Source organism: Lissotriton helveticus, chromosome 3_1 (genome assembly GCF_964261635.1).
Source record: "Lissotriton helveticus chromosome 3_1, aLisHel1.1, whole genome shotgun sequence".
NCBI lineage: Eukaryota > Metazoa > Chordata > Amphibia > Caudata > Salamandridae > Lissotriton > Lissotriton helveticus.
Genome location: NC_136061.1, coordinates 1,698,988,454 through 1,699,011,821, shown reverse-complemented (window position 1 = coordinate 1,699,011,821; position 23,368 = coordinate 1,698,988,454). Strand labels below are relative to the sequence as shown.

Here is a 23,368-nt window from a genome sequence, read left to right as displayed (position 1 = left end):
TAACTGATGATAAAAGATAAGTGGTTTGAAGCATATGAAGTTGTCCTAGGGATCCACAGGGTCCATTTGGAGGGTTAAAAGGCCAGTCTCTGGAACCACATTACCAATGAAGGCAGTGATACACTGTTAGATGTTGGGAAAAAGGACAGAAGTTTAGGGACAGGCAGAAGTTGCCCCAACGTACCTGAATGTATTATGTGGATTACTTTTGTAAGACACAGGATGGTTGGTGAAGGGCAAAGATGGGAGCATTTATCAAGGGCTATCCAATTTATTTGCCAGGGAGCATATGTTCAGTTATTGCTTTTCAGAGTTATTCCAACATCTGGTGGATAGTAAGCTTGATAACACCAGGAAGCTTACTAAGAGAGCGGTCTACTGGCTCAGCACCAGTGCCCACTAGAAGGTACCTGCAAGAGACACTAAGAAATGTTGTCAGGTTCACTGCAGAATACTAAGAGGGGGGTCCAGGGTGACAAAGACAGGTCGCAGTGTAAGGTAGGAGTAAAGGTTTCCATGCCGCTGTTTTGAAACAGGGAGGAGATTCGGGAGGGTGGTGGTCCAGGGACCCCATTTCCAACCCCATTGTTTTGAGTGTTCCTAGTTAGGATAAAGCAGTGGGACTTTCTCTGTCCTAAGAAACCACCCAGTGATGAACAGCAACAAGAACTAAATCCTGATCTTCAGGTATATCACTTTACCATGGGGCTCCACCTGGTGGCCAACAGAGTGACACCCACCCCTACCACCCATGCCAAGAACATCGCATCATCATCAACAGCAAAATCTACATGACCGCCCAAGTCAGCGCTGTTACTGCTTCATGCTTCCATATCCTGAAGTTGTTAAGGAAAATGTTCAAATGGCTCCCAGTCAGCACCCAGATCACAAGCAAGCTGGCCTATGGGAATACCCTCTATGCCGGGATTAACAAAAAATTCAACAGAAGGGTGCAGACCATACAGAACTCAATGGTCAGAATCAATCTCAACCTACCATGCTGCACTCATATTAGACCACACCAGAAGGAGCTCCACTGGCTCCCCTTATAGGAACAAGCAGACTTCAAATTCTCCCCTCACACTTTCAATGTACTACAGTACACTGGCTCAGCATATCTCAACAATCACATTTTCTTTCACAAACCTTCCAGATCGCTCCACCCGTTCAGACTCCGACACATGCCATGCATACAGAAAACTGATCCAACGACTGAGACTTCTCCTGCATCACTCCCAAAGCGTGGAACGACATGGTGCTGCACTTAAGAGCCTCCTCACCACTGCTTGAATTTCAAAAGAAGCGGAAGACCTTGGTTTCGAATATTCCCACTAGGCCCTAGGTTGGGCTAGATTCACACCTGCTAAGCGCCAGAACACCCTCCTGAGTGACAGGGCACACTACAAACCTACACAACATCACATAACATAAAATAACATAACATAATAACAAAACATTACAGAGCATTCTTTATTTGCATGTAAACAGTTTTCTAAACATTTAAATGCACATAAATGCTTCAGGAAATAGACACAGACTTCAAGTAAATACATGTTTTAATTATCTTAAAAGCAGTTGTCTGATAAATGAAACATAATATATTTTTTAAATTAGACTTCAAAACTAACTGCCGAGACTGTAAAAATGTGATAAATACAATCAAGCTTTAGCCATTTCTACAGCCAGTGTTGGCTTTGATTATTCACTCTCCGCTTGTTGTGCTGAGACCAAGGCGGATCTGAGGATTTCAACGAATCTGAATACGTCGTGAAAGGAGTTGTAGAGAGGAGTGGGAGCCACACGAAGTGCGTTCGGTTCACGAACATCACACTAGAAGAAAAAAACACAATATTCAATCAAATACACAAAGCAAATACATTTCAAAGTCAGAATAACCGCGCTTTCTTTCACAATGGATCATGCAGATGTTTTATATTGAGCCACAAAGAATAATGATCGGCAGATTACAAAAATCACTGCATCCAAAATGATTTCGTGTTCACACAATGGGGTTTCACCTTCGTGAAAAAGTCTGAAAGTTGATGTTAAAATCTTACTTTCGCTGGTGTGAATATGAGAGAGTAATGTTCTTTTTATATCCACCACTGCCATCCCATGGCCCTGATAATGTATGTTTTAACACCGTTAAAGCAATTCTGGAGACACAATTCATATAATTGTCTTGTTTGGCATCAGATACACTAGTTAATCAAGCAGATAGGTATATATCCAGGATCACAAAAACTTTGTAGGTTTTGTGTTGCGTGGTGCGGATGATACCACTCAAGCAGCTGGGCGCATATATGGGTGTGGGCCCCAAACCCCAAAAGAACACACAGAGCCAACCTTAGTGTTCAATCGGCTCCCGCGTTAGTGCGCCAACTGCGTCACGTCCGCGGAAGCCTCTTTATTGGCTCAGGGTCCCGTGACTAGGATCAAACTACTTGACTGCTTAAACATAGGGGTAATGCACCAACACCCCTGCATACACAGTCCGTTTGTGGTGCCCTTAGCTGACCTAAGTTAGGTCGCATCCATTACCTTATGGATGCGACATTACAGTAGTCTTCGTTTACCCTTGGTGTATGTAACTAGGCTTGCGAGGCTCTAACAAAAAAAATGTACTGCAATCTGGAAAAGAGGTAGAGTTACATAAAGGCTGTGTATGCATTTTGGTGAGCAAGTGAGAGCAACTGAAACATTTACTACATCCTAATGACTGCAATGCGGAAGCAAAGACAATCAATCGTCCAGTCAGAAGTTATCAGCCAACTGCGCCCAAATTCGTCATAAAAAGCGGATGGGTGCTAGGCTTGCTTCTTTTAGATGCCAGTTATGTGCAAGTTTATTTATGTTATTGGAGGTTTCATTGTGGATAGAAACCTATTTTTTTATTCTGATAAGCAAACCATGAACTGCATATTGAGGATTAGCGACAGAATTTATGAAAGTTTTTCTTGCATTGAGGAAATATTGCTCACATTATCAAGGACTGGCGATACCTAACGCCAACGCCAGTTAGCGGTAGTATTTCTATCGGCGTCTAACTATGAAAACTATTGCCATGTTAGCGGCGTGCTATCAAGCCGTCGCTACATGGTGATAGTTCCAGAGAACGGCGGTGAAAACTGCCGCGAACATAAGCGCAATGGCAAAAGGAAATCCTGCGTTAGTCGGCAATACCTCACAATAGGCCTATTATCATCAGTAAAGTGGCGCTAATGCGGCATCAGCAGCTTGATAATATGCCCCAAAGTGTAGGCTGTGAAATAGATGCTCCAAAGCCCATGCCTGGTTCTTATTGCTACGAGAAATAAACACCCTCAGCACACGGTACCTGGCACCAAACTGGAATGTGTAATTTTGCCCAGAAACAATTATGTCCTGCAACCTTCACCTAATAAATCATGCCGCACAGAGGTTGCAGTAGTGCAGCTGCCATGTCGTGGGTGTTTCTCCACTGCACGCCATGTTGCAAGTGGTGTTACAAAGTAGCTGTGACCCTGCTCAGCTTCCAGGAACAAAAGAAGCTCCCAGTAACCCCCAGCCCCTCTCCACACAGCCACATTCAGAGAGATTCCTAAATACGGGCATAGAAAGGCTGTGGCCACAAAAGACCCCAGCGGCATGCCCTGCGTGCTCTCCCGTGCCTTCGCACACCAATCAATCAATCAATCATAACATTTGTATAGCGCGCTACTCACCCGGAGGGGTCTCAAGGCGCTGGGGGAGAGGGGAACGTTACTGCTCGAAAAGCAAGGTCTTGAGTTGCTTCCTGAAGGAGAGATGGTCCTTGGTTACCCGGAGGTGGATGGGGAGGGAGTTCCATGTCTTGGCTGCCAGGTAGGAGAAGAATCTTCCTCCGGTGGTGGCTCTGCAGATGCGTGGAACGGCGGTGAGGGCGAGGCTGGTTGATCGTAGCTGGCGGGTGGGAGTGTAGAAGGTCAGGCGGTTGTTGAGGTACTTGGGGCCAAGGTCGTGGAGGGCCTTGTGTGCGTGGGTGAGGAGTCTCAACGTGATCCTCTTGCTGACGGGGAGCCAGTGCAGGTCTCTCAGGTGGCCGGAGATGTGGCTGTGACGGAGGATGTCCAGGATGAGACGTGCGGAGGCGTTCTGGATGCGTTGGAGTCTTTTCTGAAGTTTGGCTGTGGTTCCGGCGTAGAGGGTGTTTCCGTAGTCCAGTCGGCTGGTGACGAGTGCCTGGGTGACTGTCTTCCTGGTTTCGGTGGGGATCCACCGGAAGATCTTTCGGAGCATGCGCAGGGTGTTGAAGCATGATGATGAGACGGCGTTGACTTGTCTGGTCATCGAGAGGGAGGAGTCCAGGATGAAGCCCAGGTTGCGTGCGTGGTCCGTTGGTTTGGGAGTGGTGCCCAGGGCAGGGGGCCACCAGGAGTCGTCCCAGGCAGAGGTCGATGATCCCAGGATGAGGACTTACGTCTTGTCTGAATTCAGTTTCAGGCGGCTGTTCTTCATCCACTCTGCGACGTCTTTCATCCCGTCGTGTAGGCTGGTTCTGGCGGTGGCGGGGTCACTGGTGAGGGAGAGGATCAGCTGGGTGTCGTCGGTGTAGGAGATGATGTTGAGGTTGTGTTGGCGTGCGATGGCTGCGAGGGGGCTCAAGTAGACGTTGAAGAGGGTGGGGCTGAGTGATGATCCTTGTGGTACCCCGCAGATGACTTCGGTGGCCTCGGATCTGAATGGGGGGAGGCGGACTCTCTGGGTTCTTCCGGTGAGGAACGAGATGATCCACTCCAGTGCTCTGTCTTGGATTCCGATGTTGCTGAGGCGCTGCACTAGGGTGCGGTGACAGACAGTGTCGAACGCTGCGGAGAGGTCCAGGAGAATGAGGGCTGCTGTTTCCCCGTTGTCGAGCAGGGATCTGATGTCGTCTGTGGCTGCGATGAGGGCGGTCTCGGTGCTGTGGTTGGCTCGGACACCGGACTGCGAGTGGTCGAGGGATCTGTTTGTCTCGAGGAAGGCGGCAAGCTGTCTGTTGACGGTCTTCTCGATGACTTTGGCGGGAAAAGGGAGGAGCGAGATGGGGCAGAAGTTCTTGAGGTCGGTGGGGTCCGCTGTTGGTTTTTTCAGGAGGGCGCTGAGCTCGGCGTGCTTCCAGCTCTCCGGGAAGGTGGCGGTGTTGAAGGAGGTGTTGATGATGTCCCGGAGTTGGGGTGCGATGATGGAATCGGCTTTGTAGAAGACGTGGTGGGGGAGGGGTCGGTTGGTGATCCGGAGTGGATGGTGTTCATCGTGCGGGTGGTGTCTTCGGTGCTGACCGGGGTCCAGGCGCAGAGGGAGGTGGTGGGGGGCGTTAGTCCAGAGGTTGGGTGCGTGGTCTGTGCGCCGAAGCTGTTGTGTATGTCGGCGATATTGCTGTGGAAGAACGAGGCGAGTGAGTCGCAGAGGTCTTGCAAGGGAGTGATGTCGTTATTTCCGACGCTGGGGTTGGAGAGCTCTTTGACGATGCTAAAGAGTTACTTGCTGTTGTAGGCGTTGTTGTCCAGTCGTTCTTTGAATGCTGTCTTCTTGGTGGTGCAGATCAGCTGGTGGTGTTTGTGGGTGGCGTGCTTGAGGGCAGTCATGTTGTCTGTGGTCTGGCCGTTGCGCCAGGCTTTCTCGAGGGTGCGGCAGTACTTCTTGGAGTTCTTAAGTTTGTCGGTGAACCAAGAGGCTTTCTTGCTGCCGGGTCTGCTGGGAGGGGTCTTCAGTGGTGTGAGGTCGTCTGCGCAGTTGGTGATCCACTGTGTGAGGTTGCTGGCTGCTTCGTTGGGGTCCATCATGCTGGCGGGAGGGTTCTGGCTGAGAGAGGTGGTGAGCTGGTCGGCGGTGATCTTGTTCCAGCTCCTGCGAGGAACCTGTTGCGGGTGGTGGTGGGCCGTGGTCCTTCTCAAGCTGAAGTGGACGCAGCTGTGGTCAGTCCAATGAAGTCCAGTGGAGTGGCTGAAGGAGATGTATTTGTTGGAGGAGAAGCGTGGGTCAAGCGTGTGGCCGGCGTAGTGGGTGGGGGTGTTCACCAGTTGCTTGAGTCCGAGGTTGGCGAGGTTGTCCAGCAGGGCGGTGGTGTTGCTGTCGTTGTTGTTCTCCAGGTGGAAGTTGAGGTCTCCAAGGAGGATGTAGTCAGCGGAGGGGAGGGCGTGCGGACTGATGAAGTCTGCGATGTCTTCGCTGAATTGTGTGCGTGGTCCCGGGGGTCTGTAGATGAGGGTGCCTCTGAGGGTCGTCTTGGGGTCGGTGTGTATCTGGAAGTGGAGGTGTTCGGCGGCGGTGAGGGTGTCGTCGGAGTTGGTCGTGATGCGGATGGTGTTCTTGTGTACGATGGCGATGCCTCCTCCAGTCTCTCTGACACTCATGATCGCCAACATATACTATGGCTAAATAGACAATACCTTTCTCTCCTACAAACTGTTTTTTTCACATGAATACGTTATTGCTCATGTACACTTTCCACAGGTTTAACACATTTCCAGTAGACCATTAGAACAATATTGTGTGGGTTGTTTAATTTGAATGGAATTCCTTTCTCATAACATGTATCTCCTTAGCATGAATAAGTCATTGCCTGTCTGGTTTACATCTGGAATAGACGATCTTGAGCTTACTAACACTCGAGATAACCTTATACATGCGATGGCTAGATTGACCATTCTCTGTAACCTTTTCTCTCCTACAAATTGTTTCTACTACATGAAGATGTACATGTTCGTTATGAATGTAGCCTAAACCAGATTCAGGTTGGCTGGGAGTACACCACTATGTGGATTATTAAGAATGTATTTGTAATTGCATAATTTCCATTTTGGTAACACGAACCCGTCATTGCCAATACAGGCTCATTGTATATGAGGTTCACTGCACCATAGAACACATTGTAGGAAGGGCTTTTTCAACCAAGATACTCGAGATTGCGAGGCACTTTGTCGTAAATAAACCCCCTTCCACCTTTTTACCCGCTCCCTAAGCCTACTCCGTCCACACGTCACACCAGTTCAGAAAAATGCATTCTGATTGGTCCGCGTGTGACGAGCCCCTCTTCCCATTAGCACTGAGCGGCTGCACCGCGAGTGCAGACAGACACAGCGAGTCAGTGAAGCGGACGGTCGACAGCGACTTCTCCAAGAGGTAAAACAACTCACAGTTCTTCGCTAGAACCTGTAATTAAATAGAGACACAAGGCAACCTTTAGACCCCAGGGCAGTGCAGTCGGTAACAACTTAATGTGCACGCCTTTCCTGATCTGGCCTCTTTTCCTATAGTAATATCAAATCTCACCCCCACGCCTGTACAGCCTTTAATGGCGGTCGTATGCTTTCATCTTTCAGAAAGATTTAACGGACACTACGGGACGCGAGAAGCGATCCATTTGAGCGCACCTGACCAGGCGCCTCCCCACCTGATACAAAGTACATCGCCCAAGTAAGTCCCCCCTCTCACAGTCGACCGAATCTGGGCACACAGCCCCTTCCAGTCCTCTGAGACTTTCCCTAATTTATTTCAGAAGCCTTAGGAGCACATCAAGGCCCTTTTTCAGACGGGACAGATGTCAACCGTCAGCTGATGTATGTAAGATTTTTTCTTTTCAACTTTAGTACTTCATGGCACAATCACCTCAATAATTGATCGTAGCTTCTGCATTGTTTTATAGGCTCTCTAATCTACCTTCCTGATGAAGACCCCAACATGAGGCCTGAATTAACCCTTTAGCGTACATGGGGGTCGAAACGTAGAACTACGCCAACTTGACACACCATAGGACTCAAATAACAAACTGACTCACACCTATGCGTGATGTAATTTGGGAACCTTTTCTCATAAATGTGATTGTAAAGGCGTTTTCTGATTTGAACATGATGTTCTCAATATGTCACAGCACCTTTACCCTGTCCCTCACAACCTATGCACATCCTTTCCCCTCCTCACAGAGAGCACTCTAAATGTAATGATTCTACAATTACATTGAAATAATTTGTTTGCACGTGATGAATAATTTTTTGCAAAATGTGGAAATGATATCCTTGCATAAATAAATGCCACTTGAGGTTTTGAATATTGAAAAAAAGTCTTGTTAAAGAATTGCTTAATAATTGATCTAATAGCCAGTGGTGATTGTGTGGATATATTGAAGAGATGTTTGACACTATATGAACCACAACTCGGATCCATTTTCTTTTGTGCTGGTTTTTGGACCCAGGTCCCCGAGTTTTTTAGGGCCCACCCCTTCAATACTCATCCTCCAGTCTGGTTGACGCGGTCCCTCCGGGTGATATTGTATCCGTCCGGGATGGCGATGGCGATGTCGGGTGCTGAGGAGGCGTTCATACAGGTTTCCGTGAGGAAGGCGACGTCTGGTGATGTTGTGTCGAGCAGGTTCCAGAGTTCCACGGCGTGTCTGTGGACGGAGCGGGTGTTGAGCAGGATGCACTTGAGGTGGTTGCTGCTGGTGATCGGCTTGGCGGGTGCGGTGCAGGTCCGGAGGCAGGTGAATCGGCAGGCTTTGCAGGCGAAGGGTCCGTGGGTGCGTTTCGGGGTGGCTTGGTAGCAGGCGGGGTTCCGGACGGCGTTGAGTGCGTTGAGGGTGGCGGCGTCGTAGGTCCGGCGTGTGGTCTAGCGTCGGCGGGGGCCAGGGGTCCTGGCGATGGGCGTGATCCAGGCACGGACGGGCGCAGACGGGCTTGCCTTTGGCGCGCCTTCGTCGCACAATCGGCGCGCCCGCTGCGCGTGACCGCTGCACGTCTGCGCGGTCTCCATTTGAGGCGAAGTGGGAGGGAGGAGCAGCTGGGAGGCGGGAGCAGGGAGGACACAGAAGAAAAGGGGGCGGGCCGCGATGTCACGGCCGCAGGAAGCGGGGAGCGGGGGTCACACCAGGGGAGGCAACGAAGCAAGTAACAGAGGTACAGATTATCAAAAAACAAATACAAATACTAAATACAACAGAGGTAACAGTAACAAAGCAATAAGGGCACAGGAGGGCAAAAACGCAAAACGGCACAACGAGCAGCAGCGAGGGGGGCACAGACACAGCTGGAGGGCCGTGCGGCGCGGGGGTGTCCTGAGGGCAGCCCCCATGCCTCCTTTGAGCTTTCTTGCCTGTGCCCCTCTCTCCCACTCCTTGCTTCACGTGTGACCCTTGGTATTTCCCCTGTCTCCTACTCTCTCCCCACACACACACACAGACACCTTTACTTTGTCCGGTGTGGCCCGGGTGTTTTTTTTGCACCGTCATCTCAAGTACCTTTGGAACCCTGGTTTGCTTAAATATTCCGGTGTGTGAAATGTATAATGCGCACCTCCCGTAATCAAATATTCAGTACCAGGCTCCCCTGTGCATTGCCAACCCAGAGGCGGCGGCACCACATCACTTTTTCTGTGCCATTTACTGTTAAATCTAGCTTGTCTGCACTTTGGGATGCTGCAACAACCTCAGAGGAAACCTGGGAGGAGTGAGGGGCACATCGTAGAGCCTGCAGTCTCGGCTACACTCTGGAGAGGACTGCAATCCCCAGAGTGCATCACCTGCCCTCACAGCTGCTCTGAGTGCCGCGAGCGAGGGTGAGGCGGGGTCATCGTGCTTATAGCACTGCCTCTCCCCCGCGGCGCGGGAGACTTTTTCTGTGCCATTTACTGTTAAATCCTGCTTGCCTGCACCTTGGGACGCTGCAACTACCTCGGATAAAACCCGGGAGGAGTGAGAGGCACATCGTAGAGCCTGCAATCTCGGCTACACTCTGGGGAGGACTGCAATCCCCAGAGTGCATCACCTGCCCTCATAGCTGCTCTGAGTGCTGCGAGCGAGGGGGAGGCGGGGTCATCGCGCTTATAGCCCTCCCTCTCCCATCGTGGTGTGGGCCACACGTGAGACAAAGCAGAGAAGAAGCCCGGACCAAGGGCAGACCCGTATGAGCACGTCAGAGACTGGAGGAGACTGGGCTGGGCCACGTGTTCTGCTCGATTTTCCCGGCCCTCTTTGGAGGAAAGGTGATTGATGGTGACTTCAGTCTCTTATCATTCCAGTGCAAGGGTTAGAGTAGTGGATAGAGCCTATTTACAAGGCACTTTGATATGATTCTGTATTCTCCTCCCTAGATTAGGGCTTATACATATAGGCTAGGGGACAGATTTGCTAGTATTAGGGATAATTCGTCCTTTAGTTAGGGTATTAGTATAATTTCCATGGAGTTATGCTTAATTCGGGCCTGGTAGGCCTCAAACGGGAGAGACTCCATCTTTCTTTCTGCCCCGGCAGCTTGGGATGCTTCTAGGTCAAGTGTAATGTTTTAGTTACGAGGTGTTGTTCGCTTGGAGAGAACCGGTTCAGGCCGGCCCTTGTCGAAGGATTGTATTTTTCTTCATACCGAAGACACAACATCAGGCCGGCCGGCTGGGAACGTGTCCTTGGTACGGGGAGGTACAAGAATTTGGTGGGCGGCAGGTTACTGGCTGGAATTTTCCATGAAGAAACACGCTTCTATATTAGTGAAAGCCCGAGATAGTTGTGCGGTCAGTTTGTAGGCGGCATCTAGCCGTTAGTAGAAAGCCTATCACTTATTCCAGGGAAGACAGACGCCATTCTAAAGGCGGAAAAGAATCGAGAAACATATACTCTCCTAGCAGAACAGCCAGGGAAGGAGAGTAGCTGATGAGAGGAAGGTCCCAGGGGCTTGGAGAAGGGTGAAGGGAACAGCGCATAGCGGTGCAGCCGTGTATCCGTGATTGCGGAGGTGTGACTTCAAGACGAGCCAAAGCCCAGACGAGAAGGGAACCTAGATGACTGCTGACTGTGGACTTCATATTAATAAGGTGATGTCGACCCTTTCCTATTAGAGTGTACAGCCTAATCTTTTACTTTTCTTTGCAGGCTATGTGTTATAGTGTGGTGTTACATGTTTGTTTGTAGCGATGGGAAATAAAGTACCCCAGTTCTTAGTGAACCGACATGTGCCGTGTGTTCTTGTATGAGAGGGTAACCTATTCTTCTAGTCAGATGCTGCTATGTGAACAGATGCTAATCCTGATCAGGTAAGTGGTAACTGAATAAGGGAGAGAGGAGCCCCTTGAATTAACGACCATACTGCACATTATCTAAATTGGCAACCATTGTGTGATCGGGAATACTATGGTTCTATACCCCTGATGAATAGTAAGATCGACCCCTTTGTATAATGGTAATCATAGGATAAGCTGCCGTCTGGGTAGGTTGTCTGGGTCCGTATAGGACCGCGAGATCGCCGATTCTGATACTGCCGTCTGGGTAGAGAGGTCTGGGTTCGAATGGGACCGCGAGGCCGCCGATTCTGATACTGCCATCTGGGTAGAGAGGTCTGGGTTCGAATGGGACAGCGAGGCCGCCGATTCTGATACTGCCGTCTGGGTAGAGAGGTCTGGGTTCGAATGGGACCGCGAGGCCGCCGATTCTGATACTGCCGTCTGGGTAGAGAGGTCTGGGTTCGAATGGGACCGCGAGGCCGCCAATTCTGATACTGCCGTCTGGGTAGAGAGGTCTGGGTTCGAATGGGACCGCGAGGCCGCCGATTCTGATACTGCCGTCTGGGTAGAGAGGTCTGGGTTCGAATGGGACCGCGAGGCCGCCGATTCTGATACTGCCGTCTGGGTAGAGAGGTCTGGGTTCGAATGGGACCGCGAGGCCGCCGATTCTGATACTGCCGTCTGGGTAGAGAGGTCTGGGTTCGAATGGGATCGCGAGGCCGCCGATTCTGATACTGCCGTCTGGGTAGAGAGGTCTGGGTTCGAATGGGACCGCGAGGCCGCCGATTCTGATACTGCCGTCTGGGTAGAGAGGTCTGGGTTCGAATGGGACCGCGAGGCCGCCGATTCTGATACTGCCGTCTGGGTAGAGAGGTCTGGGTTCGTATGGGACCGCGAGATCGCCGATTATAGGAGGTACATGGTATGTATCTTAGGAATTCCCTGTCCTTAGGGGGTAGATACCTGTTGTGAATAGGTCCTAGGGAGGGGCAGAGGGTAACGTTCTGGCTGGGTCAGTGAGGCTCTGATGAGCTGGTTCTATCTAATCTGAGAACCCAAGCAGAACATTTGGCGTCACGAACCGTTTACGAAACCTGTGTGCGTTGTTGTCTTTTTATTTGTCCTCGGCGTATACGTGCTTTCGTTTGTGTTTTCTTTTTCTATTTTGTGTGTATAGTTTTGTTTTCTCAGAATGTTTTTAAGAAAGTCGAAATCTGTTTTTAAGTTGCCTGTTGATATTCCCGGCTGGGATTCAACGCCTTATGAGGCCTTGGCCCGCGAGTGGGCTGATTCTACTGGTTTGAGTGAGAGTTGGAATTCTTGTCTGTGGCTGGCGGAGCCGGATGATGTGATTTCCTGTTTGCAGAAGGCGCCGGTGGCGAAGGGTGATGAGCTTCCTATTTTGGGACGCAGGGGTTGGATTGTCTTGTCTGCGTACAGACTTGTACATGAGAGGTTGTTGAAATTACAGAAGGAGCATGTTGACATGGAACGGAAGTTTGTTGAAATTCAGAATGATCACACTTTGTTGCGGTGTCAAAATAAATTGCTTGCCGACAAGCTTGAGACGTATCAGACTATCGCCGAAAGGGCGGCTGTGCCGATTGCACGTTATAAATACAAGAATCGTCGGGGTCATGTTTCTAAACGGAAAGTGCGACTGGTCGTGGCGAAAGCCGGACTGGATTGGAATCCTGATGAATGGGATGGTAATATCTGGAATTCGAGTGATTCTCGTTCCTCGGATGAGGAGTCTGCTAATCGCGAGTCTTCTCGCTCGAGAAGGGCTTTTAAATCTGCTTCTTGTGCTACGGATGTTGAGTCCCGCGACTACGATCGCTCTCTGCTTTCTGTTGATCCTTCTCATACGGATCGTTCTCCTAGGTTTGCTGATCAGGCTCCTTCTGGTGCCCTTCCTGCGGTCTCTGCACATCCTGTTTTTCGTAGGAAGTTGCAGCAGGCTCCCGGTAATCCGAACGGTATTCCTTTAGATTCTTTGGAGGATTTTACTCAACAGGAAATTAGTGATATTTTGCAGCGCTTTCGGCAGCGCGCTGGTGAGACCTTGCTTACGTGGATGGTGCGCCTCTACGAACTGGGCGCTGCTGGCATTATGTTGGATGCTGGCGATTCTTTGAAATTCTGTTCCTTGAGTTCGGATTCTACTGTACAAGATCATTTTCGTAATTATAATGGTGGTGGTCAAATCAGTTTGCTTCAGTTGGCGACTGAGGGGTGTAATCAGAAGTACCCTACTGAATCTGACTGGCCTGTGAATGACAAGCCGTGGTATACATTGCGCGATGCTGCACAACGTCTCAAAGAGGAGGTGATGAAAACTGCGATTTTTCTGAGTACTGCTGACAGATTGCTTGATGGTTTGTTAACGTCTTCTGTGCGGAATCGTATTATTCGTTCTTCCCCGGTTGCTTATAAGCAGGTCATGATGACCTTATTGATCAATCAGACTGGTAATGCATTATCTATGGTGCTGGAATCTGTGCGCCAGCTCGGTGAGTTGGGTGATTGGTTTAAATCTGAGCGACAGTCTCGACCTGACACTCGTACTCCTGGTGACAATAAGATTACTAGACGTGACATGTTTATGGCGCTTTCGGCTGATGGTATGCGGAAGGAGGATATTGATGGTGAAACTACTTCTCGTTTGTGGGACTTGTTTCGCAAGCGCGGTTTGGACCGGAAGGAGGGTGCCCGGCGTGTGCGGACGAATGAGTGTGATCGTGAGTGTTCTGATGACAGCGGTGATGACGCCCATCGTGTGCGTTCTGATCGTCGTGATGATCGACGGTATGTACGTGATGTGTCCCCTTGTCGTGGAAGAGAGAGAGAGAGAGAGAGGGGGAGAGAGAAAGGGGGAGAAATGATTATGGTAACAACCGACGTAGAGATGAAAGGGATCAGTCCCCTGAATTGAGGAGGAGGGAGGATCGACACAGATTTTCCGATCGAAATTCACAGTACAATACGGAGGATAAAAATCCATTTCGTAAGGGAGATGGATATGAACATGATATATTGATACCTGAGAAACGTGAGAACCTTTATCCTGATTTGTCCTGGATGATAGAACGCAGTAAAAATGACTAGGAAGTAGGTCAAGCTCCCGTACACAGATGGGCTCACCGAGATAATAGACCCTATGTAGATATTGAAATTTTTTGGAGACATCGTAATATTCAAAGGGCCCGAGCATTGGTAGATACAGGAGCGGAGGCCACTCTTATTCATGGAAAATCAAAGAAATTTAAAGGCCAATTTTTTACCATTACTGGTTTAGGTGGAAAGGAAACTCCCGCAGTACAAACTACAATTGAAATGAGAATAGGCAGGATTCCTAGAAAAGAATACTCTGTATTAGTCGTGCCCCTTGTAGAGTACATCATTGGAATTGACATTTTGAAAGGAATGACTTTACATTTGGATGATGGATGTTATCAATTTGGAACTAAACATTATATATCATCCAGACCCGTACGGGTTGGTCGTTTAAGAATGCCCCCCGTAAAGATTCCCCAGGCGACAAAAGTGGTTTGCCAGAAGCAGTATCGTATCCCAGGTGGCCATGAAGAAATTAGTACCACTATTCAGGATTTGGTGGATGCAGGGGTTATAACTCCGGTTACCTCTGCCTGGAATAATCCTGTTTGGCCGGTGCGTAAGAGTGATAACTCCTGGCGCATGACTGTTGATTATCGAGAATTGAATAAGTATACGCCCACTTAGACTGTCGCAGTACCGGATATTGTTACTTTAATTGAAAGAATTCAAAAGCATCCAGGTACATGGTATGCGTCCATTGATATTGCTAATGCTTTCTTTTCAATCCCGATTGCCCCTGAATGCCAGGAACAATTCAGTTTTACATGGAACGGACGTCAAATGACGTTTAGAAGTCTTCCCCAGGGCTATGTGCATAGTCCTACGATATGTCACCGGCTGGTGGCAGAGCATTTGGCTGAGGTACCTGTACATTCGAAAATTCAGATATGTCATTATATTGATGATGTTCTGATTCAAGGTGAAACGCAAGATGAAGTTCAGACCCAATTAGATAAAATCCTTGAATGTTTACGTGAGAAAGGTTGGGAAATCAACCCGGATAAATTACAAGGTCCATCCCAGACTGTAAAATTTTTGGGTATTAATTGGCATGAAGGTCACAGAGAAGTGATCCCACAAGTAAAACAAAAGATTCTTGATTTTGCAGTTCCGAGGAATAGGAAAGAAGCCCAAAGCTTCATCGGCTTATTTGGTTTTTGGCGCCAGCATATTCCTCACTTGAGTCAGATATTGGCCCCCTTGTATCGAGTCACTCGTAAAAAGAATGCGTTTGAATGGGGTAAACCACAGCAAGATGCGTTTAGTTTGGCAAAAGAAGCGATTCAGTATGCCTTGGATTTATGGCCTGTGTGCGATGGTGATGTGGATTTGAATGTGTCTGTGCAAGGCCTTTATGCAAATTGGAGTTTGTGGCAAAAACAAGGCAGAAGTAAAGTACCATTAGGTTTTTGGACTAAAAAGTTACCTGATGCTGGTGAGCGTTATACACCTTTTGAGAAACAGTTGCTTGCATGTTATTGGGCTCTGGTGGATACCGAGCAATTAACTTTGGGACATGATGTGGTCCTGCGACCTGAAATTCCTATCATGCAGTGGGTTTTGAGTTCGCCGAAAACTCACAGAATTGGACATGCTCAGGAGGCGAGCGTGATTAAATGGAAATGGTACGTACAGGACAGGGCACGTGTGGGACCAAAGGGAGTTGCATCCTTGCATGAGCAAGTGGCGCGGGCACCGTTGGTTGAGACAGAGGATGAATGCACCGTACCTTTAGTACAGGAATCCCCTGTCAAGTGGGGTAAGCCATTTGATGATTTGTCCCTGGAGGACAGAAACCACGTTTGGTTTACTGATGGTTCGGCAAGGTTCATAGGGACAAAAAGACATTGGAAGGCAGTGTCCTATAACCCGATCACACAAAAGTTGCTGAGTACAACTGGTGAGGGAAAGAGTAGCCAATTTGCTGAGCTTTATGCTGTTTATCAAGTTCTGAAGCAAGAGTTACCTGGCACATGTCATATTTTTACTGATTCCTGGTCTACTGCCAATGGATTGGCAGTTTGGTTACTGACTTGGCATTCCCATAATTGGGAATTGCATTCAAAAGAACTGTGGGGGAAAGAATTATGGCAAGAGATTTGGGACATGCTCCCGCAGAGTACTGTTACAATCTTTCACGTGGATGCTCATACCCCAATAGACTCCCTTGACACATTTTTTCATAATATTGCAGATGAACAATCTAAAATTGCTGAGGCAATGGTGGACATGCAGGATTCTGATATGGAAGGATTGGCGAAATGGGCCCACCAGAAAGTAGGACATTATGGAGAGAAAGCCACTAGCAGGTGGGCTGCTGATCGAGGAATTTATATTCCTTTAGATTTAATCAAAGACATTATTTTGCATTGTCCCATTTGTCAGCATGCTAGGCAGCGAAAAGTGCCTCAGATTGTTAAAGGTCATTTACATCGCGGGAAACTGCCCGCTCAAATTTGGCAAATTGATTATATTGGTCAGCTTCCTATGAGTAGAAACTGTCAATACATTTGCACCATTGTGGATACATACAGTGGCCTGTTAGTGGCCCTCCCCTGTAAACAAGCTACCCAAGTGAATACAATTAAGACATTGGAATTGATTATGCTCTATTATGGTGTCCCCTTCCAAATTCAATCTGATAATGCATCCCATTTTCGTGGAAGATTGGTACAGGAATTTTGTGTGGAGAATAATATTGAATGGGTGTTTCATATACCATATTATCCTCAGGCCTCGGGACTTATCGAAAGGATGAACGGTTTGCTGAAACATCAACTGTGTAAGCTAACCGGCGACCGTTATAGGAATTGGAGGGACTGTCTATTTCAGGCCTTGTTAATTTTGAATAATCGTCCCTTCCTAAATGCTGAATCTCCATTGATGCGTTTGTTTCCTCCAAATGTCGATGCAAAGCCCAATCAAATTAGTGACCCTGTGATATACTGGGAAATTACCCCCGGAGCACTGGCTCCATGCAGAGCGACCCCGGGGTCGGCAGGTCTAGACCTGCATGCCATGAATGATACTATTATAAAGAGTTCCCTGCTTAAACGCTGTGCTCTCCGCACTTGTTTCCCAAACCTCGGACCCAGCCTTCCTTGAGACACCACGCCTCGCCGGACCCGCTCCGCGGGTCGCGCTTCGTGGTTTGCGGCTTCAGCTTAACCCAGGGGCAATTTCTGCAACACCGACACCGGCAGGGCTGCGAGGGTAGAGCGGAGGACTCCAGTGTCCAGGAGTCTCCGCGCGCCCGTTTCCAGCTGGGCTCCTCTCCCTGCCGGCCGCGCCCCCAACACAGCAAGATATAACGGGCTGAGAAGGGCTTGCCTGGTGGATTCCCTGCTTAAACGCTGTGCTCTCCGCACTTGTTTCCCAAACCTCGGACCCAGCCTTCCTTGAGACACCACGCCTCGCCGGACCCGCTCCGCGGGTCCCGCTTCGTGGTTTGCGGCTTCAGCTTAACCCAGGGGCAATTTCTGCAACACCGACACCGGCAGGGCTGCGAGGGTAGAGCGGAGGACTCCAGTGTCCAGGAGTCTCCGCGCGCCCGTTTCCAGCTGGGCTCCTCTCCCTGCCGGCCGCGCCCCCAACACAGCAAGATATAACGGGCTGAGAAGGGCTTGCCTGGTGGATTCCCTGCTTAAACGCTGTGCTCTCCGCACTTGTTTCCCAAACCTCGGACCCAGCCTTCCTTGAGACACCACGCCTCGCCGGACCCGCTCCGCGGGTCCCGCTTCGTGGTTTGCGGCTTCAGCTTAACCCAGGGGCAATTTCTGCAACACCGACACCGGCAGGGCTGCGAGGGTAGAGCGGAGGACTCCAGTGTCCAGGAGTCTCCGCGCGCCCGTTTCCAGCTGGGCTCCTCTCCCTGCCGGCCACGCCCCCTCGGTGTAACCTTCAAAAGGAGGCACCTGACCCGCTGCGCGGGAGCGCGCGGGAGGGCGCCGGGAGAAGCCCGGGACAAGGGCGGGACCGTCTGTGGCCGTCCGGGGCCGAAGGAGGCCGGGCCGGGCCCATTCCCTAAAATCGTGCTGAAACTTTGATCTAGGTCATGCCCTCGCCAACAGTGTGTGAAACCCCATCAAGGGAGGGAGCTTCCAGTACTGGGACATTGGACAATTATTTTAAACCTTCTAAGGGAGAGGTGGCCAAAGAGACCTCACTAGAGAAGCGTAGGGCGGAGCGTAGGCGCTCCATTGAATCTATGAAAACTAGATCCTTGACAGATATTGTTCCCTACCCAATCTCTCAAGAGGACTGTACGCTCCTTGATAGCCCAATTCCCTTGACCCTTGAGGACTTTCCCCTCCTACTCAGGGAAATCCCCTGTCCCTCAGGGTTGGCATCGGGAAAACAACCGGTCTTGGTGGCGGATACTCAATCCGTCACTCCGGTTAACCCTGTAGTTCAACACTCTCCTTTACAAATGGCCAAGAAGAGCAAGTCAAAACCTATTGTTGCTGTTGAGGTGCATAGGCCTCCGCCCAGTAAACGCATTAGGAAATCAATAGGGGGTGGGGGGAAACCTAAACTATCTCATCTTGATTTTGGCAAGAAACATACCAAGCCATTCCTTCTAGGGAAGGTGGGTGAGAAAGTCCCCACTATCCCTCCAGCAAAGGTTCAGAGCCCTATCCAGGAGGCTACGAACATGAACCTAGAGGTCAATGTTTCAACCAAAAGCCCCCCACCCCTATCCCTAGAGAGTATTGAAATTCTATTTCGTTCCCTCCTGCAGCCCATCAGCGTTAGTTTAGAAAAAGTGGAGAGCAGGCTCACTTCACTAGAAACATCTCTTACTACCTTGAACACCATAGTAAGTAAGCAAGTGGGATCCAAGCTCTCGGCTGGGGACCATTTGGAAGCAGGAGGTCTAAAATCAGCTAAAGTAGCCTTGCCCCAGCATGCGCCCTCTGCCCCTCCTTTGCAGCCACTTATGGCTATCAAATTTCAGGCACAGCACCACAATCAAGTTAACGGGCTAGAGCAACTATCAGATTGCCCTCCCCAAAGAACACAGATAGAGCATAAGGAAAGAGGCCAGGAAACCGGTAAAGGTACCCCACACTCTCCGGTTGGGCCCTCCCCTAGACCAAGGAGGCCAGATCTCCCGCCTGAAGCCAATAGCCTCACAGTAGTCTTAGCAGGCGCCCCCCACTTACGATCAGGGGAAAAAGAAGATTATCTATCCCTTAAGAAAAAGGTTATTAAATGGCTCAATTGGAACCGACCACTACCGCCTTATTTAAATAATGAGATTATTATGGTTAGAAGGGTCCCATGGTTAGGGAAGACCAGAAAATCAATAATAGGGGACTGTGTTCTGGTAACTTTTAAAGATCAGGGTACAGTGCTGCATATCTGCGAAGGCGTTAATAGATCCCTGGATTCCACCATCCAGACCTTGCCAGTTTCCTTTTTCTTCCCCCCTATTCGCATGCATAGGGTCCCAATGCATGATGAATGGACAAGGGTGGATCATAGACGCAGTCGCAAGGACCACAGTCAACGTCAGCACTTCCAAGTGCCAGAAACACCGTATTCTCATTTTAATCGTTTCAATTGTTTGAGTGCCCTGGATGGGGTTGACTGACTTGCTGCTCATAAGCTAGATACCTGGGATAATGGGGCCAGCAGACTTTTGGAACCCTCTATTCCAAAAATTGGTTCAGGTTCTGGCTTGGCGGATGATCAAGGGGTTTCCGATATTGAAATCTGTGGCCCTTTCCACCTACCTTTGTTTAACGAGGACATAGCTGAGGGAAGTGCACAGGACTCTCTGGCAATGGTCAACGGCTTGCTCAGCCATTCTGAGCCATCTTTTTCTATCGCAGTTCCTGTCTTAGGCACCCTGATGGAAGGGGTACCAGGATCTGATGGCCCCAATCCCTCTGACCTGGCCGTTGTGGCGTCTGACCAGTTGAAGTTAATCTGCTGGAACATTGCGGGTCTGGCCAACAAACTGGGCGAGCCAGACTGGGAAGATTATATTAAAACGGGAGACATCTGCATGTTCCAGGAAACTTGGGCACGAGAGGACTATGGGCATCAAGGCTATGCATCATTTTCCATTCCAGCACGGTGGGAAGGCAAAGGCCGCCCGTCTGGTGGGCTTACGACCTGGGTAGCTTCTCATTTGGGATGTGTGGCCACCCGACGAATGCTCAATTCCGAAGATATACTTGTGGTCTCGTTAATCTGGCCAAACAATGTTAAACTTGTGCTGATTAATCTCTATTCTAGGCCGATGGGAAGGGCAAAGGAATCACCAACCATTGATGAACTTTCGAGCCTTTTAACTGAACTGCCGAATGATTCATATTATGTGGTGGGTGGTGACTTTAACTCCCATTTTGAGCCATTACCTGGCCTTGCGGAAGGGCTCTCAGTGGAAGAAGATGCAAGGTGGGCAGTTCCTGCAGTGGAAGCATCCCCCGCGAAAGCTTGGTCCCCACTAGCGCTTCAAATTACTGCTCTTACCCTAAGGTTCGGAATCAGAGCCTGTAATGGGCGGATGAAATCCGATACTCCAAGTAAAACCACCTACAATAGACGGGGGAGAGAGTCGCGTTTGGACTATGTCATGGTCCAACTAACGAGGTGGGCTACAATCCGGGACTTTAGGGTGGTGGAAAGGAATGAGAGCGACCACAATGCCCTGGAGCTTGACCTGGTGCACCCAGGCCCTTTGGCCTTGGGGCCTACAGTAGGAGGGAATAAACCCGTACTCCACCTTGATAGCAGTAGGAGAAGAATTAGGTGGGAAAATATGGTTGCAACCAAGGACAAACTTCCCCTACTATATGCTGAGATTGTCCCTATTCTGGAAGTCGTGGGGAGTTCTGACATTAAGGGAAATGATATAGACTCCCAGACCAGAGTTTTCAAGGCCCATGAGGACCTTACAAAAATGGCGGCACTACACTTCACTAGTAGTCCACGTAAGACCAGAGCAAGGCCCAGAGGCAAAGCATTGTGGTACAATCGAGCATGTAGACAGGCTAAATCAGAACTTCTCAAAGTAGTCAAGGAGGGGGTAGGAGGAGAATGCCTGAAACATAGCAGGCAAGCATATAAAAGGCTCCTCAGCCAGGCCAAATTAGAATGGGAAGAAAATCAGTGGGAGGAGCTCACAAAGGCTTTGGCACTCCAAAACCAACGGTTGTTCTGGAGGGTAGTGAACGGGGGGTCAGGGAATTTACAATCGGCACTGGAGCCAAATATAGCGCCTGGGGTTTGGCAGGCCCATTTCCAGTCGCTCTATAGTTCTGAGCAAGGAGAACTCCCTGCATCTATCGAGGTAGCGGGGTCGGGCTACCAAGGGGAGGCAATTACGCTGGGCGAGGTCATTGCCGCTATCTCGGGCCTGGCTTCTGCTAAGGCGCCGGGACTAGATAGCCTACCGGGGGACCTCTTCAAACAGGAGCCCATCGTCTGGGCACCTTATTTCGTGGCCCTTTTCAACAGTGTTCTTGGTGGGATGGAAGTCCCCGGTACTTGGCTGGGGGCAGAGGTGGTCCCTATTTTCAAAAAGGGATCCCCTCTTCTTCCAGCCAACTACAGGCCAATTAGCCTGATTGACGTCCCCCAGAAACTGTTTGGCAGGGTCTTGTTGAACAGGCTTCAGGACTGGATAGAGGAGGTGGGAGCCCTCAGTCCTTATCAGGCGGGGTTTAGGAAGGGGGTATCCACAGTGGACCAGGTATTTAGACTGAATTTAATCTATTGGAAGACAGCAAAGTTCGACGGCGGCAGTCTGTACACAATTTTTGTGGACTTACAGGCCGCTTTCGACCTGGTCCCCAGGGGGAAACTCTGGAGCGTCTTGGCAGAGATGGGCGTCCCCCCAGACATCCTGTCAATCTTGCAGAGGCTCCATCATGGTAATTTTGCCCGAGTGAGGTGCGGGAGGTCGGGGGAGCTGACTGATAGGTTCCCCGTTGACCGAGGGGTAAGACAGGGTTGTGTGCTGGCGCCGACCCTGTTCTGCCTTTTTGTCAACGGGGTAATCGCCCATCTCAATGCCACTGATTACACCGACGCCCCTAAACTAAATGGCCGTAGGGTGCCCGCAATTATGTTTGCGGATGACACCCTGCTGCTTTCAAAAACCCCTATGGGTATCCAAAGGATACTTGACTCCTTCACTGCATTCTGCCTTGACAGAGGGTTAGAAATTAATGCCACTAAAACCAAATTCATGGTTTTAAACCTGAGCCATAAATTGCGCCAGAATCCTCAACTGGGAACTGCGCGGCTCGAGAGAGTGGCCACCTTTGAATATCTGGGTGTGACCCTCAACGAAACTATGACCTGGGGATCCCACCAGAGTAGGGCAAATCTTAAACTCGTGCAATCTACTGGAGGCATTGCACGTATAATGATTGGCTCGACATACCGGCCATTGGGCTCCTTAATTCAGATTTATAAGGCCCAGGCGAGGGGAGCAATTATGTACGGGGCCGAACTGTGGGGGCACACACCTTGTCATAGTCTCTCTCTTACAGAAAATAAGTTCATAAGAAAGGTGGCTGCTCTTCCCCCGAGCACACCGCTTCTTCCATTGAGGCTTGATTTAGGACTACGACCATTAGCGGATGAGATAGGCTTGAGACCCTTAGCCTTTTGGCGCAGGCTATGGAGCAGTACTGATCTCACGGATTATAGGGCAGAACTGGTCGAACTATTGAAACACCCGAAGGTGCTTAGTGTCCCTTGGGTTAAAAACATTCAAGCCACTTGCATGGACTTGGGGCTCCCTGACTTATGGACAGACCCGGCCACGGCAGCACCTAATATTTCTAAGAAGTCCCTGGCGATTTTATATCATGAACGCAAACTGGCAGGGGCCATAGCTGCCCAGTCAGATGGGTCCCTATCAGCTGTGTTCCTGCAAAGCAAGGATACCTATATGCTTGAAAAGGCCCTGGATCCCATTTATCCCATACTTGCCAGAAAATTGTATCTCCAGTGGCGGTATGGCACATTACCCCTCCGGTCTTTTACCAGTCTGTGGTCGTCGGCTGCCCCTGTAAAGCACTGCCCTGTGTGCGAGGACCGGGAGGAAAATGACCTGCATGTTGTCTTTTTTTGCCCAGCCTATAGGGCAGCCAGAAAGTATTGGCTGCTTCCATTGATAAGGAACTTGGGTGGCAGGGAATATGCACCAATGTACAGGATTTTAAAAACTGATGTTACTGGCCCAACTGTTTTCGCACTCTCTAAGTTTTTTTCTAATGTGTGGTATACACGAAACCGTCTT

General features: G+C 49.7%; 1 protein-coding gene across 3 annotated transcripts in view; it reads right to left on the bottom strand.

Moving 5' to 3' along the window:
* Nucleotides 1–1,456: 1,456 nt before the first annotated feature.
* KYNU (kynureninase) overlaps nt 1,457–23,368 on the bottom strand; it is a 988,121-nt gene continuing 966,209 nt past the window's right edge. For all 3 annotated transcript variants that reach the window (XM_078682489.1, XM_078682491.1, XM_078682490.1), the window contains one exon: nt 1,457–1,830. In XM_078682489.1, coding sequence (XP_078538615.1) covers nt 1,699–1,830 — 132 coding nt within the window. In that variant the 3' untranslated portion in view covers nt 1,457–1,698. The remainder of the gene's footprint in view (nt 1,831–23,368) is intronic.